This window comes from Sorex araneus, chromosome 6, assembly GCF_027595985.1.
Source record: "Sorex araneus isolate mSorAra2 chromosome 6, mSorAra2.pri, whole genome shotgun sequence".
Classification (NCBI taxonomy): Eukaryota; Metazoa; Chordata; class Mammalia; order Eulipotyphla; family Soricidae; genus Sorex; species Sorex araneus.
Window position 1 is genome coordinate 133,877,871 of NC_073307.1, and position 15,933 is coordinate 133,893,803.

Below are 15,933 nucleotides of genomic sequence, written 5' to 3' on the forward strand. Positions count from 1 at the left end.
AGTCAGTGGCATCTCCACATCCATGAGAGCCAAGTGCAGGCCCGTAAATTCAGTGTAACCTAAGAAAGAATGAGAGAGTCCTCTTTGCTCAACTTCAATGGTGGAAGCAAGTCATGTGGCCACACTTTTTTTTGTTTTTTAACTATATAAAGAATATATAAAGATCTGAACAGCAATATATCAATATCAATACCTGATCATTTACAAGAAACTTTAAGGGAGCAGGAAGTGATACAATCCCACATTTTCTTAAATGGTGTGTGCCGAAAACTTTGGTCAGTAGCCATGGTGCTATCAGTACTATTTTCACATTTTATAGATGAGCCAACTGTAAGGAAATAAAACACCTGAAGTATACAATTTAGAAGTGGATATCCACTCATCACACAGATAGTCCATACCAGAAAAGCTTTTCCAATAAATTTGGAGGTGGGGGTGGGGGACACAGTTTTAATCAGTACCACTCTAAATCCTGGGTTACCTGCCTTACTCATTTTGAAATGAGGGCCTATTCAGAGACTTCTTTTTTTTAATAAATAAGAAATGGAGGTTATGAAATGAACAGAAACTTTCTCAAAGAAAAAATCCGAATGGCCAAAAGGCACATGAAAAAATGCTCTTCATCACTAATCATCAGGGAGATCTGCATTTTGATCTCATGCAGATCAAAACAACTATGAGATATCATCTCACACCACAGAGACTGGCACACATCCAAAAGGACAAAAACAACCAGTATTGGCATGGATGTGGGGAGAAGGGGACTCTCCTTCACTGCTGGTGGGAATGCCAACTGGTTCAGCCTTTTTGGAAAACAATATGGATGTTTCTCAAAAAAACTAGAAATGGAGCTCCCATTCGACCCAGCAATATCATTTTAGAGCCTTCTGCTTTTACTGAGCTTCTTATGGGCTGAGGAGCTGCAGACTAAAGACACGTACTTAAACTATGATACCCATTTCTAGACCCTGCTCCAAGTCGCTGTACTAACCTAAATTTCTCTCCTACTTCTGGAGCCTTGGTACATCTTCCAAAGGATAGACAAAAACCTCAGCGGTGCAGAGGGCCACACCCAGACCTAAGGAGCACCTGGCTGGCTCAGCTTGAAAATGCAGGCTGGCATTCCACACACACATGGATGAAGTGTCTTACCAAGAACAAAAATGATGGCATGATTCATGGACCATTAAAAAATTTTTTTTTCTTACACTTTGAGACCCACAAGTCTTATAGACAACCAGATCCAGGTCTGTCCTGAGCAAACTGGAACATGTGGTTCCCCTATCTGAAAGCAGTAGATCCAGGGCTGCCAAAAGGATTCCAAATCCATACTCCCACCACTCACTTTTTTTTTTTTTTGCTTTTTTGGGTCACACCTGGCGATGCACAGGGGTTACTCCTGGCTCTGCACTCAGGAATTACCCCTGGTGGTGCTCAAGGGACCATATAGGATGCTGGGAATCGAACCCGGGTCGGCCGCGTGCAAGGCAAACGCCTTACCCGCTGTGCTACTACTCCAGCACCCCCCCACCACTCACTGTCTTACTCACCTCACTGTGTAGCCTCCAATTTAAGATCCATACTTGGTGAAATCATGATAATGTTAAAGACAGAAATACATGAAAGAATTTGAAAATTCAGGACTACTGGGGGGAAGATTCAGAGCTGGCAGCACAGCTGGAAGAATCCAAAGCTTATGTAGGATTTGAGTTATTGATGTTAGAGCTGGTCACTTGCCTTCAGCCCTATCTGATGGAGATGATAATAGTACTGGTAACAATAATAATAATAATGGTTATTATTAGTATTTAATATCTAAATGTCAGAAACGTTTCAAAGATGAGATTAGGTATTACACATAGCACCAACTGCAAGGATTAAAACTGAAATACAAATGAAAGGAATTCTCCCTGTCGACCTTCCCAAGCAGGTCAAATACTAATTTGACCTACAAACATCAGGCCACTGTTAGCTGAATTTCAGAATTCAAACAATATACAACTGTTTCAAAAATCTCAAAGTACATCTATTTATTACCAGAAGAAATGGAACAGAATAAATGACAAAGGTGTTAAAGCATTTAGCATTATTTTAACCTTGGCCATGACCTTTCAAAGCTATTTATATGTCACAGGAATGTGAAATGCAACTGAAACACAGATCTAAGGGCTCCATACATTCAAATAACGTTCAGGGATCCAAATAGAAGAGGTCATTTAGGATCGTGTGTTCAGAGAACAACATTGAGGCCCAGATGTGGCTAGCTCTCATTTCCCCACTTCCATACACCTTAACATGCTCATCTGAATAGTGGCAACATAACAGTTACCGAGGGAAGAGCATAAAGGTTACACTAACTTAATCCTTAATTTAGATAGTCAGTGCTTGGTCAATAATGACCATTAATGTTATAGATACGAAAGTGTGGATCAAAGTTAAGGACTTGTCTCTGCATCAAAAGTTTCATTTAATCATAGTTACTTTCAATCTTCAACCCATGACACTAGTGACTAATAAAGGCCCTGGATTCATCAGAAAATTGTCAGTGGTTTGTTTTGAATGCATGAAAAGTGGATTTTCATCATACAAGTCTAGGTTGTTAAAGAAAAAAAGGTGATGGTGTGATTCACTGTCATAAGCAGAGGATATTTATGGAATCCTATCAAATTAGTGATCCCAAACCACAGGATGCTTGTAGCCCTGCTCTTAACTAAGTTAATAAGATCAAGAGGGTGTAGCATGCACATCAAAAAAAAAAAAAAAAAACTCAGAGATACTCCAGTGACTACAGGGTAGTTTCATCCACGCCATCCATTTCCTTTACCTCTTCATTTGAAAAGAGGTGAGAGCATTCCTCACCTCTCTGGGGTCTGTGGGACTCTGTGAGGCCCAGTGTGGGAGGCCCTTTGCTCAAAACCTGATGCAGGAAGATGCTTGACAGTGGTTAGGAAAACATGTATGGAACATCCAATCATTTTATGAGTTAAAAAATCATGCTGAGGAGTCCAAAGGAACTTGTTAAGAGAACTTATATTCTGACAGGTACACTTCCATGTACAAACCATTTACACAGCAGTGGGAGTTTTCAGCCTTAGGAGGCCCCTCCGGAAATCATCTGGAAGCCCCACAGGCTTGTTCGTGGCTGGACTCACAAACACATGGACTGCAGATCCTGTGGCACAGGCGGAAGTGTCAAACTGTGCCAGTTTGGGGTGTCCAGAGAAAAAGCCGTCGGTGAGGTCCTGGTGCTCCACTACAGGTTGCGCTGGGGCGGACTTGGGTGGGAACAGAGCCAAACGGTAATGCACACTGGAGCGGCCCACTTTCTCCACAGCCAGTGCGGCCACTGGAATCTGGGGAAAGCTGATGGGGGAGTGGAAGTTGCACTGATTGGTGGCCATGAGCCCCACCAGTGACGATGTCAGCAAGCTGGTTTTCAGGCCACAGTACCTAGAAGGTAAAGTCACAGAACTTATTCTGGGTCACCTACCAATGTCTGTGCTTTGGCAGCTTCAGAGACTCAGAGCTCCTGGTTCTGTCACTTACTGGCTGAGTTACCTGAGCAGGTCACTTACCAACCCAGAACCTCAGTGTCCACAGTATAATGTTGATATTTCTGTCTAGGTCATAGGCTGACTGTGAGAAAGACAGATGTCACTTAACATAGTACACCTTTTTCTAGACATAGTAAGTTTTCACTCAATACTACTATTTGTATTACTATGTCAGTTTATTCTTTCTTATCATGGTCAAAATCCAGGTTACTTTTGTGTAACTTACTTTCCTGTTAAAAAGAGGGAACACTAATTTATTGAGCTACTTTGTCTCATCTCGGTTCCAAAGGACAGAGACAATTCCCATCATGTTTACTTTTTTAAGTTTGTTGACTAAAAATGAAGCTACATTTAAGATAAATTTGGGACTGGCCATATAACTCAGTGGTAGAACACGTCTGGCATGTGGGAGAAGGTCCACATACCAGCACACCCCTCACACCCCAAAAAAAGCCACCAAAACAAACATGATGAATTCATACATTGAACAGAATCAGGAAAAGCATAATGCTGAGCTACAGCCTCTCCCCCTGCCAAAGGAGCCTTAAGATTTAAACATATAATCTCTTGTTTCTCTTTCTCTTGAGCAAATTCATATTGACTGTGAAAATTCCCTGTCAGGCATTCCTACTGGTTGCTTAAAGGTTTGTCTAACAATTTATTAGCAGAGGGGCAGAAAGGAAGTTCAAAGGGCTGGAGTGGTTGTCAGTGCTAGGCACTAAGTTTGAACCCTGGCACCACACGCTCTCCATAAGTGCTGCTGGGGTAACTCTGGGGGACCTCAGTACTATTGGGCTCAAGCACTGAACCATTTGGCCCCTTGACCGTTCTGGGGGAGCCCCCCTAAAAAGATGTTCATGGGACTATTGTTCACAGAGGTAAAACAGGAACTAGCTATTTGTCTCACTGGGAGTGGGAGGCAGGGGGTGTGGTGGGGCATACAGTGAGTACCTGTGGCCGGGCACCCTGACATCCAGGATACCAGCCAGTGTAACATTACATCCTCTCCCTTTCTGTCTTGGCAAGCAGCTCAGGAAGAGAGGTCAGGTTACAGAATGGCAGGACCACTCCATCTCCTTTGTTAAACAAGAACATACTGGTCTCTGTACTTAATGCCTAGAAAAAAGCCTTAGAAAGGATAGACTTCAAGATATTATCCGTGGTTTCTAGTGGGGGAACTTTGGATTATTTCCTTCATTTTTGCATGTGTGAATCTCCCCAAAATGAACATAATTTTCTTTTAAAGTAAAAATATGATTTTTATGTTTGCTTTTGGTCACACCCAGCAGTGCCTCAGGGCTCCTGACATGCTTGGGAAACCGCATTGGGTGCTGGGGATCCAACCTGGGTCTACCCCCTGCCAGCAAGCCTCTAAATTATCTCTCTGCACCCCCACTTTTTAAATCTGAGGGCCAGAGATATAACACAAGGGTTAAAGAATTTATAAACAGCTAACTCAGTTTCGATTCCTCACACTGTGTATGGTCCCCTGAGCACTGCCAGGAGTGGTTCCGGAGCACAGAGCCAAGAGTATGCCCTGAAACACTTCCAGGTAAGGACCCCAAAGCCAAAAATACATAAACAAAATAAAAGATGTAAAAAAAAAATCTGATTTTCTTTAAAGCACTAAGGAGATGCACCAGCTGGAAAAGCAAGACTCTTCCTTCTACTTACTGGGGTCCTCCTCTCCCCAGAAACCCTCCTCTTGAAAACCGGAACAGAATAAAAAGCCCTGAACCAAAAGTGACCCTCAGTGAGATCACCTGGTCTCTCTCATTTGCAGTGCCACCACTGGCTATTGCTTTCTGTTTTTTCTGCCATCACTTTCTCACCCCTGTAAAGAAATGGTGCCTCTTCCTGCTGGAGAGCCACTTGCCCGAGCTCTCTGATACCCTGAGCCCAGCTACCATTCTTTCAAACAAGTGAAACAGAGCGTGCTTTCAAACAATGCCACCAAGGATCAGCTTGGTTCATGCCAGGGCCAGGCTGCATACATTCCACTGTGAGTTTCAGCCACCCTATACGACAACTGGCATGCTCCCCATTTCACAGGAAAGAATCAAGCAAAGAGGCTAAACAAAATTTCCCGAAAGTTAAAGTTACTGATGAGCTCAGCCCAAACAAACATCAGGCTCCCTAAGGTCCGAGCTTACATCTTCTCCATGCTGGCTTACTGGAGGAGAAGCGAAAAATTGGCATTTTAGTCCAGCAGATGAATTGCATTTTCTCCAAGTATTCTGGAGAATTACATTGCTGAAATACTTAAAGAAAATGCAGTTCATTTCATGGGCCAAGCTGCAACACAGTGGTAAAGTGTGTGCCTTGAATATAGGAGTTTAATTCACAACACCGGAGGAGGGGGCGGGGAGGGAAGGAAATGACATTTTCTTTACAGCATCATTAATTCTGGACAATACGCCTCCTCCTGTTTGTAAGCTTATAACTCAAACTGGCTTGATTGATGATATAACTGGCCATTCAGAGAGTGATTTTTCCCTGGTTTAATTTTTAAGATTTTCATTTTTAAGAGTTTATGTGTATCTATATAATGCTCTGAAAAATCAAGTTGTTACTAAAAACTAGTAGTTCTAGACCAGGGAGATGATCAGTGGGCTAAGCGCAGATTCTGAGCCAGAAGTAGCCCTGAGCACTGCTGAGTGTGACACAAACCAACCCCTAAAACCAAGTATAACACCAGTGTGACCCCAGCACCATACACCTCATCCCTAGGCCCTTGCATTGACCTCCTGGCCTGGTTGCCTAAGAATCACTGGTGGGGTCCCCAGACCTCCTGAGCATTGCTTGGGAACACCCCGTCCCTCCATAAAAGCAAGTATAATAACTTAAGTCAAGTTTTTACAATGAATTCATCCATTCTACATCCCCACCACTCCTGCTCTCTGTTGAAGGCTATGGACATGATGATGGGCAGGAGAGGATTCCTGCCTGTGGATTCCTTACAAGGGTCAACACTAATCCTCCCTTTGACAGGAAGGTGCTCACCATGTGCCTTTCTAGTTTCCTGTTCTCTTTCCTCTCTCCTTTTCATTCTTCTCAACAAACATGCAAGGAGCACCTTCTGTGTTCCAAGGAGGTAGGGATACTCCTTTTCTGGAGGAGAATGCAGAGTGACCTGGCTTAATCGAGGGTCCCCGGGAAAACCTTCTGAGCAAATGACGGCTCAGGTAGGGTATTAAGAAAATGCTGGCACTCGCCAAGCAGGAAGTAGAATCTTGGGAGTGGGGGAATGAGAGATGCCTGTGCCAGGAGAGCACAGTTCAGAGAAGACTTAAATTCCAGATGGCCAGAACACCACGGTCAGAGGCTGGGCGAGAAGGAAAAGCCAGAGCCAACCTCTGCCTTTCAAACCAGCCCCAGACCAGACCATGGCTCAGAATCAAATCAGATGCTCATTATCCGACTCTCTACATCTAATTCCAATACTTGGATTCACTCTTCCCTTATTCCCACCTCCCCAGCTTTCCACCTGCCTCCCTTGACCCTAGCTAGTACTGAGGTTCTGCTTAGGGCCACCCACAGCCCCTTGGGTACCCTGGGGCAGTAGGAGCATAAAACACAAGGGGCTTGTGTGTCTGGGTCTGAGTGAGGACAGAGCCTACGTTCTCCTGAATCTGCAGGAAAGGCAGGTGGCCAACAGGCTTGGGCACAGATACACCCTTCAGAAGACTGGGGGGTTACTGTGTATAAATAGTAATAAATGGGCTGTATTTTGGAGGCAATTACCAAGAATTCCAGGGCAGGATTCTGTCAGAAAGTTCACCCCAACACATTCTCTGAAACTAAAAATGAGCTCAATGCAGGCAGAAGGAACTTCCAAGACTGTGCTGTGTTCTCAAGGAGGTTTCCATGGGCACCAGCCTGCGGAGTTGGCACCAGGAGACTGTAGTCTGTGTGGTGGTGAGACTGGGAGAGAAAAATATCTTGAACATGAGCAAGGATAAAGCTGCAAGACTGAGATGATGAGATCTTTGGCATGGCCTCTCTGTATCTCGACAATTCACCTTCAGTCCAGTCTATTTGGACACTGCATTTTCAGACTGACTTGGTCTGGAGGATGCAGGAAGGCTGACTGAAATCAACTGTACACAAGCACTTGTTTCTAGCAACATCAGCCTATGGTATAGCAAAGCCAGGCAGGAACTAAAGCTGTCAGATGGGGGCTTGAATAATGAGTGTCCTGCTGTTACTTCACGAGCCACTCAATTTTCAACAGTCTGAGTTTTCTCTTCTCTAAAATGGAGATGAAACCTAGGAAAAAAGCTCAGTGACCCATAAATGTGTGTCATGTGAAGGTCCTGAGTTTGGATCCCAGCATTTTATCCCCTGCCCCAAAACTGGTGGGTTGATTCCTGCAGGCTGCCAGAACTGCCTCCATTGCCAGGAGCACCATATTGTCAGGTCCACACATTGAATCATCAATCCTGGTTGGCCCCAGGAGTAACCAGGAGTAACAAAGAGTAGACCCTGATTTGGAGAGCTTAAAGCTTTCTTCTTGTTTAGAAATCATACCCAGTAGTTTTAAGGGTTTACTCCTTGCTCTATGCTCAGGGATCATTCCTGGAGGGGTCTGGGTGACCCAATATAGTACTGGATTAAACCTGGGTTGGCCATGTGCAAGGCAAGTGCCCTACTTGCTGTATTAGAGCTCCAACCCAAATTTTTGCTGTTATCGTTGTTTGGTTTTTGATCTTAGATAGAAGTTTAGATCATTTTTTAAAGTTTTTTTTTAATTGAAATACTGTGAGATAGACCCTTACAAAACTATTCATGTTTAGGTTTCAGTCAACATTTTAGGTCTTAAAGGTGAAGCTGACGTTTGTCTTTGGGTTAAATTTTCTTTCATTTTGGGAAGATCCCTTGTGATGGGCTTCAGTGACCAACCTGGTGATCTCCCAGGAGGACTGTTGATGAAGTCACTGTCTTGCTCCTTTAGGTAACTGGTTTCCAGGGTGGCAGACAGGTGAACAGGTAGGCAGTGCGAAGAAGCAAAACTGGTTGGATGAAGAGTGGTCGTGGTTATAAATTCAGAAAGTGGAGAAACTTCTAAGAGATGTTCTAAAGAGAAGTGGGGAGAGGTCTAGCAAGTGAGCCAGAGTAAGTCTGAGCCAATATGCTTCACCTTGTAATCATTACAAAAGTTAATGTTCACAGCATTGTCATACAGATAGAAATTTAGTCAAGAGGTATAAGAGAAACTCATTTGGTCCATCTCTGGCAACAGCATAAATAGATGGATTGGTAGAGCTAAGATTTCAAGAAAAATGGGCACATCAGTCTGTACACTTTATGGAATGTCAGGGACAGGCTCTCTTCTCTGGGGAAGCTAATATTTTGAGACAATAAGGAGGAAGTTGTCCAGATGAGTGGCAGCAACATCTCTGAGGGGGACAGAGATGCAGGAGATACCAGAAACAAAGGAGTCTAATTCAGATGGAGGCAGCTGGGCACTTCTGAGGACCCAAAGAAGGCCAGCAAGATCTGGTGGTGAGGTGGCAGAACGGGGGGGGGGGAGAATGGGAGGCAGCAGAGAAGAGAATGAAGTGGGAAGACTCATCTACTCATATACAAACTAGCAGAACAAGAAGATGCTGTGGAGTGAATGGGTCATTAGTGCCATGCAGGTCAAGAGAAGCACTCCAGGGAAACAGACTGGCAAAAAAAATGTGAAGACTACAGAGATGAGGGGAATTGGCTGATTGTAAGTGATTGATCACATGGTAAAAAGCTGTGACCTGCACAAATGTGCAAGAAGGGGCACCAAGGACAATGCCCTGGGCCCTCCTGACTGACTGCCTTCCATCCTCACAAAGGTCCGTGGTGGAGAGGGACAGCAGGAAGAGTAGGGGCCTCTAGCAAGTCCTTCTTGTGGTTGAGGCTTCCAGCAAAACCTTAGTTCTTCATGGGAATGAGACTTCCCCATGTCAGTCTCTGACTCTGTTACTTATTACTCAGCATGTCTCTACCTGTGATCAAGTTCTATTTTCCAAGTAGTACTTTACGAGTAGCTTTTACCAGTACTTCAAAAAGAGTATTTCATTTTGTTGATTTAGCACAGTGGGTAGGGTGTTTGCCTTGCATGCGGCCGACCCAGGTTCGATTTTTCTGTCCCTCTCAGAGAGCCCAGCAAGCTACCCAGAGTATCTCGCCCACACGGCAGAGCCTGGAAAGCTATCCATGGCATATTTGATATGCCAAAAACAGTAACAAGTCTCAATGGAGATGTTACTGGTGCCCTCTCAAGCAAATCAATAACAACAGGATGACAGTGCTAATTTAGTTTTGGGGCCATACCTAGTGGTACTCAGAGCTTACTCTTGTCTCTACACTCAGGGATCACTTGGGGGCAGTTTCATGCAGTACCAGATACCAAACTGGGATTGGCCACGTGCAAGGCAAACATGTTAACCCCTGTACTATCTCTCTAGCCCACGATTATGATTTCAAGTCAAGGGAAAATGATTACTCCACTGTTTAACTTCTAGAAGGGGAGGCTGGAGCGATAGGATGTTTGCACACGACTGACCCAGGTTCGATTCCCAGCATCCCATATGGTCCCCTGAGCACCGGCAAGAGTGATTGCTGAGTGAAGAGCCAGGAGTAACCCCTGAGCATTGCCAGGTGTGTCCCAAAAAGCAAAAAGGAAAAAAAAAAAGCATGTGAAGCACTCGAGATTAAAATGGGAAGGTTGATTTTCTGACAACTTCATATTTCAAATAACCCTAAAGAATACTGAGGGTAATCACTAATCATCAGGGAGATGCAGATCAAAACAACAATGAGATATCATCTCACACCACAGAGACTGGTCCACATCCAAAAGAACAAAAGTGACTGGTGTTGGCGTGGATGTGGAGAGAAAGGGACTCTCCTTCTATGCTGGTGTGAATGCTGACTGGTTCAGCCCTTTTGGAAAGCAGTATGGACGCTTCGCAAAAAATTAGAAATTGAGCTCCCATTTGACCCAGAAACACCACTTCTGGGAATATATACCAGAGATGCAGATGTAAAAGTGACATCTGCACCTATATGTTCAATGCAGCACTGTTCACAATAGCCAGAATCTGTAAAAAGCCCAAGTGCCCGAGAACAGATGACTGGCTAAAGAAACTTTGGTACATCTACATAATGGAATACTATGAAGCTGTTAGAAAAGATGAAGTCATGAAATTTGCATATAGGTGTATCAACATGGAAAGTATCATGTTAAGTGAAATGAGTCAGAAAAAGAGGGACAAACATAGAAAGATTGCACTCATTTGTGGAATATAAAGTAACAGAATGGGAGACTAATACCCAAGAATAGTAGAGATAAGTATCAAGAGGAGTACTCCGCAGCTTGGAAGCTGACATCACATGCTAGGTGAAGAAGCAGCTCTGATAGAGAAGGGATCACCAAGCAAAGGGTGCTAGGCGGGCCGACTAGGGATGGGAGATACAGGCTGAAAATAGACTATAGAACGAACAAGATGCCTACTCAATACCTCTGTAGCAAACCACAACACCCAAAAAGAGAGAGCGAGCAAATGGGAATGCCCTGTCACAGGGGCAGGGTGGGGTGAAAGGGACAGGGCGGGGGTGGTGGGAGGGATGTTGGGACCATTGGTGGTGAAAAATGGGCACTGGTGGAGGGATGGGCACTCGATCATTGTTTGACTGAAACGTAAGCATGAAAACCTGTAAGTCTGTAACTCTGTCTCACGGTGATTCACTAATAAAATAAAATTAAATTAAATTTAAAAAAAGAATACTGAGGTTGCCATCTGGTTACATGATGCTGCACTGAAGCACATTTTAAATCTTATTTTGCAGGACAGAGACATAAGTAATGAGAAAGATTTCTTGGAAGTAAAGCTGAGTAAAAAGTGAAATTGAACAAATACATCAATAAGGGAAAAAATCAATATTACTTTGTACTTTGTTTCTCTCGACACTTGGCAATATAAAACAATGAAGACAATATTTCTAAGCCAGGTAGCCCAAAGCCAAATACAAGAGAATGAAGAAGTGGTCCAATTGAGTCCCCATGGGAAAAGCCCCTGCTCTGTTCCACCGGCTGTGTAGGAAAATTCTTATGGAAACACTCAGTTAAACATGCCACAAATGCTCTGTAGTCTCCCGTGCCACTCTGCTCTCTACTCTGCTCTCCGAACCTGTGCTCCCTATCTGTGATCACTCATGTTCCACTGAGCTCACCAGATTCCCTAGGTTACAATCCTTGAAAAAATGTATGACCGCCTTCCAGCCTCAGGTACCACTTGTGGTCCTCGGAGCACAAACAGGAGTGATCCCTGAGCACAGAGCCAGATAAAGCACCTGAGCATGGCCAGGTGCAGCCCCACAACCAACGAACCAAATGGAAAAACAATAGTTTGACTTAAACTGCCTGCCCAAGCAGCTCCATGTGGGGCGCCTATGAAATATAAAAGGCTCTCAAGCTGTGTGGGGTAACTTCCCTCAGAGGTCTGCTGCTGTGTCCTTTTGATCAGTGTATCATCTAATCTGCTTTACTCTCTTGCCTAAACATCTCCCTTTTTAGTCAATTCTTTTAGTTGACCATCATTCTGCCTTGCAGAGTTTGGGTATGAGTAAGCACCTTCAGCAAATATAAAGCCAGGGATAATTTCTTTTGGAAAATTTCTAGACCCATTTCACAAAAGGCAGACACTGGGCCCCCAAACTGGGAAAATGGGATGAAAATTGTCATCTCACAGGACAGAATATGTCATCTATTTTGCAACAGTGCTCTCACAGGAAGTTATTGGGGGATAAATCAGTGTCAAAATGACAGGAAAAGGCAACATGTTTCAAGAGGTAAGACATGTAATAAACAAAATGCTTCCAACTTGTGTTCAGAAATTGAATGCTAAAGGTTTGGATGAAAATTTGAAAACCAAAAAAGGACCTGAAACAAATTCTCTAAAACATTTTGAATAAAAAGAAGAAGAGGGTGACACTATGGTCAATTAGCAGAAGACACAACCTTAAAGGGTAAACGTGGCTGACGATGAGCTATTTTTTCCCCCAGACATCCAGAAGCCAAACCAACCACTCGAGATAACTCCAAAAGACAGATTAAACTAGGAAAGCACTTTGATTTTGTGCACACACACACACACACACACACACACACACACACACACACACACACACGCACATATCCCAAAACCTGGTGTTTTTGCCTTGGCTAGAGTTGTCCAGCAAGAGACTTCAAAATTAGCATTCTCTTGGGGCTGAAGTGATAGCACAGCGGGTAGGGCGTTTGCCTTGCACGCGGCCGACCTGGGTTCGAATCCCAGCATCCTATATGGTGCCCTGAGCACCGCCAGGGGTAATTCCTGAGTGCATGAGCCAGGAATGACCCCTGTGCATTGCCGGATGTGACCCAAAAAGCAAAAAAAAAAAAAAAAATAGCATTCTCTGAAAAGTGACTATTTGATCCTTCAAGCCCTCAATGTTATTATGTAAGTCAGGGATACAGTGAAAATCCTGGTCCCCTAAAAGCACAAATGGGAGTTAAGCAATACGTTGCTTCCCATATCCACAGCCTTCAAGGAGGGCTCTAACAACTAGCATTTTTAAACCTGTTGTGGAAAGTTCTAAGACACTGTGAAGAACAGCTATAAAATTTTTATTTTAATTCAACCACAGAGCCAAAAAAAGTGAATCACCAGGAGAACAATTTAGAACCTCTCACATAAATAACTATGGGACTCACAAAAATGTTGGCAACACGAAAAGGTTCATGAACATATAATGACCAAAAAAGTAATGCAAAATAAACACAACAGCATGGATCCTTTCTGGCAGTGCTCACCTGTGGTACATTCTTGGATGAAAAAAGGTCACAAGTAGGAAAAACTAAACAAACTGTGATTTTGGGTAGTAAATACAAACATCTCTCCAATTTTTTTTTGTGTGTGTATCGAGAGAAGTCAAATGTGGAGATATAGGTGTATGTCCTGGTATAGATGTATCAGTATTGAAAATTGAAATTAAAGTGAATTATAGGCCAACAGTTAAGGGTTAAACTTACAGAAGAAAATGTAGAAGAAAATCTTAGTGATTTGGGTTTTGCAAAAGAAATTTTTTTAACAACCCATAGAAGTTATATATGTAATTAGATTGACACACAAAAAAATCATATAATAGACTAAAATGAGTTTTGCTCTTCAAATCTTATTATTATGAAAATAAAAAGGCCTCTGTCTAATGCCAGGCACAAAAGTCAGATTAAAGTGGATTAAAGACCTCAATATCAGACATGAATCTGTAAGGTTCATAGAAGAAAATGTAGGCAGAACTCTCCATGACATTGAAGCTAAAAGCATCTTTAAGGACAAAACAGCACTGACCATGCAAGTGGAAGCAAATATAAACAAATGGAACTACATAAAACTAAGAAGCTTCTGCACTTCAAAAGAAACAGTGACCAAAATACAGAAAGAACCCACAGAATAGAAAAGAATATTTACACGATACCCATCTGATAAGGGATTAATATCCAGGATATACAAGACACTTGTAGAATTTTATAAGAAAAAACCCTTCAAGCCCATCAAAAAATGGGGAGAAGAAATGAACAGAAGTTTCCTCAAAAAAGAAATACGAATGGCCAAAAGGCACATGAAAAAATGCTCCACATCCCTAGTCATCAGGGAGATGCAAATCAAAACAACAATGAGATATCATCTCACACCACAGAGACTGGCACACAGTGAAAAGAACAAAAGCAACCAGTGCTGGCATGGATATGGGGAAAAAGGGACGCTCCTTTACTGTTGGTGGGAATGCCTACTGGTCCAGCCTTTCTGGAAAACAATATGGACAGTCCTTCAAAAACTAGAAATTGAGCTTCCATGTGACCCCGCAATATCACTTCTGGAAATATATCTTTTTTTTTTTTTTTGCTTTTTGGGTCACACCCGGCAATACACAGAGGTTACTCCTGGCTCATGCACTCAGGAATCACCCCTGGCAGTGCTCAGGGGACCATATGGGATGCTGGGAATCGAACCCGGGTCGGCCGCGTGCAAGGCAAATGCCCTACCAACTGTGCTATTGCTCCAGCCCCACTTCTGGGAATATATCTTGAGGATGCAAAAGAGCACAGTAGAAATGACTCTGTACCTATTTACTCATTGCAGCACTGTTCACAATAGCCAAAACATGGAAACAACCCGAGAGCCCTAAAACAGATGACTGGTTAAAGAAACTTTGGTACTTCTACACAGTGGAATACTATGGCAGCTGTTAGGACAGATGAAGTCATGAAATTTGCTTATAAATGGATAAACATGGAGAGTATCATGCTAAGTGAAATGAGTCAGAAAGAGAGGGACAGACATAGAGGGACTGTGCTCATTTGTGGAGTGTAGGTTGCATCACATGAGGCCGACATCCAAGGACAGTAGGTAGAAGGGCTGAGGGATTGCCCCATAGCTGGAAAACTGCTTCATGAGCAGAGGGGAGAAGGCTGATGGAATAGAGAAGGAATCACTAAGAAAATGATGGCTGGAGGAACCAGTTGGGATGGGAGATACATGCTGAAAGTAGATAATGGACCAAACATGATGACCTCTCAGTGTCTGAGTTGCAAGCTATAAAGCCCAAAAGTACAAAGAGAGTACGGGGAATACTGTCTGCCAAAGAGGCAGGGGGAGGGTGGGAAAGGGGGGGGCATACCGGGGATACTGGTGGTAGGGAATGTTCACTGGTGGAGGGATGGGTGTTTGATCATTGTGAGATTGTAACCCAAACATAAAAGCTTGTAACTATCTCATGGTGATTCAATAAAATTTAAAAAATTAATAAATAAAAATTTTTAAACATTTAAAAAAAGAAAAGAAAAAAGGCAATGCACACTCCTGAATTGAATGCACCTATCTAAAGTAGAACTTGGACATAGACTTTGTAAGGTACACTTAGAATTTAATAATAAGAAAACACATATATTCTTTTCAATGCACAAAAGATTTGAATAAAAACTTCACTAAAAAAGGCATGCGAATAGCAAAATAAAAGCACAGAATGAGTTGAATGTAACAGGACAATGCAAATCAAAAGTCACCATGAGATATCCACACACATCCACACTATGGGCTCAAATGAAAATGATAGTTAATACCAAGTTTGACAGTGTTGAGGATGAGAAATCTCATACAGCTGCTGGAAATTTAAAATAAAGTTGCACATACACCCATCATATAATCCAACCATTTCCATTCTCAGGTAGTACTTGAGATAAATGAAGGTATATGTCTATATAGACTTGTAAGAAATAACTGGAAATGACCCAAATTTTGGCCTACCATACTGTACCCTATCCCAGAAACAGAAAATTACTCATCAGTAAGAAGAA

The 15,933-nt window shown here is 42.9% G+C and overlaps 1 protein-coding gene across 1 annotated transcript in view; it reads right to left on the reverse strand.

Annotated features, from left to right (window-relative positions):
* Positions 1-2,144: 2,144 nt before the first annotated feature.
* The window catches only part of LOC101540905 (uncharacterized), a 191,214-nt gene continuing 177,425 nt past the window's right edge, over positions 2,145-15,933 (reverse strand). Inside the window, exon 3 of the mRNA XM_004607966.2 lies at positions 2,145-3,450. Within this exon, the coding sequence (XP_004608023.1) occupies positions 3,066-3,450 (385 nt within the window). The 3' untranslated portion in view covers positions 2,145-3,065. The remainder of the gene's footprint in view (positions 3,451-15,933) is intronic.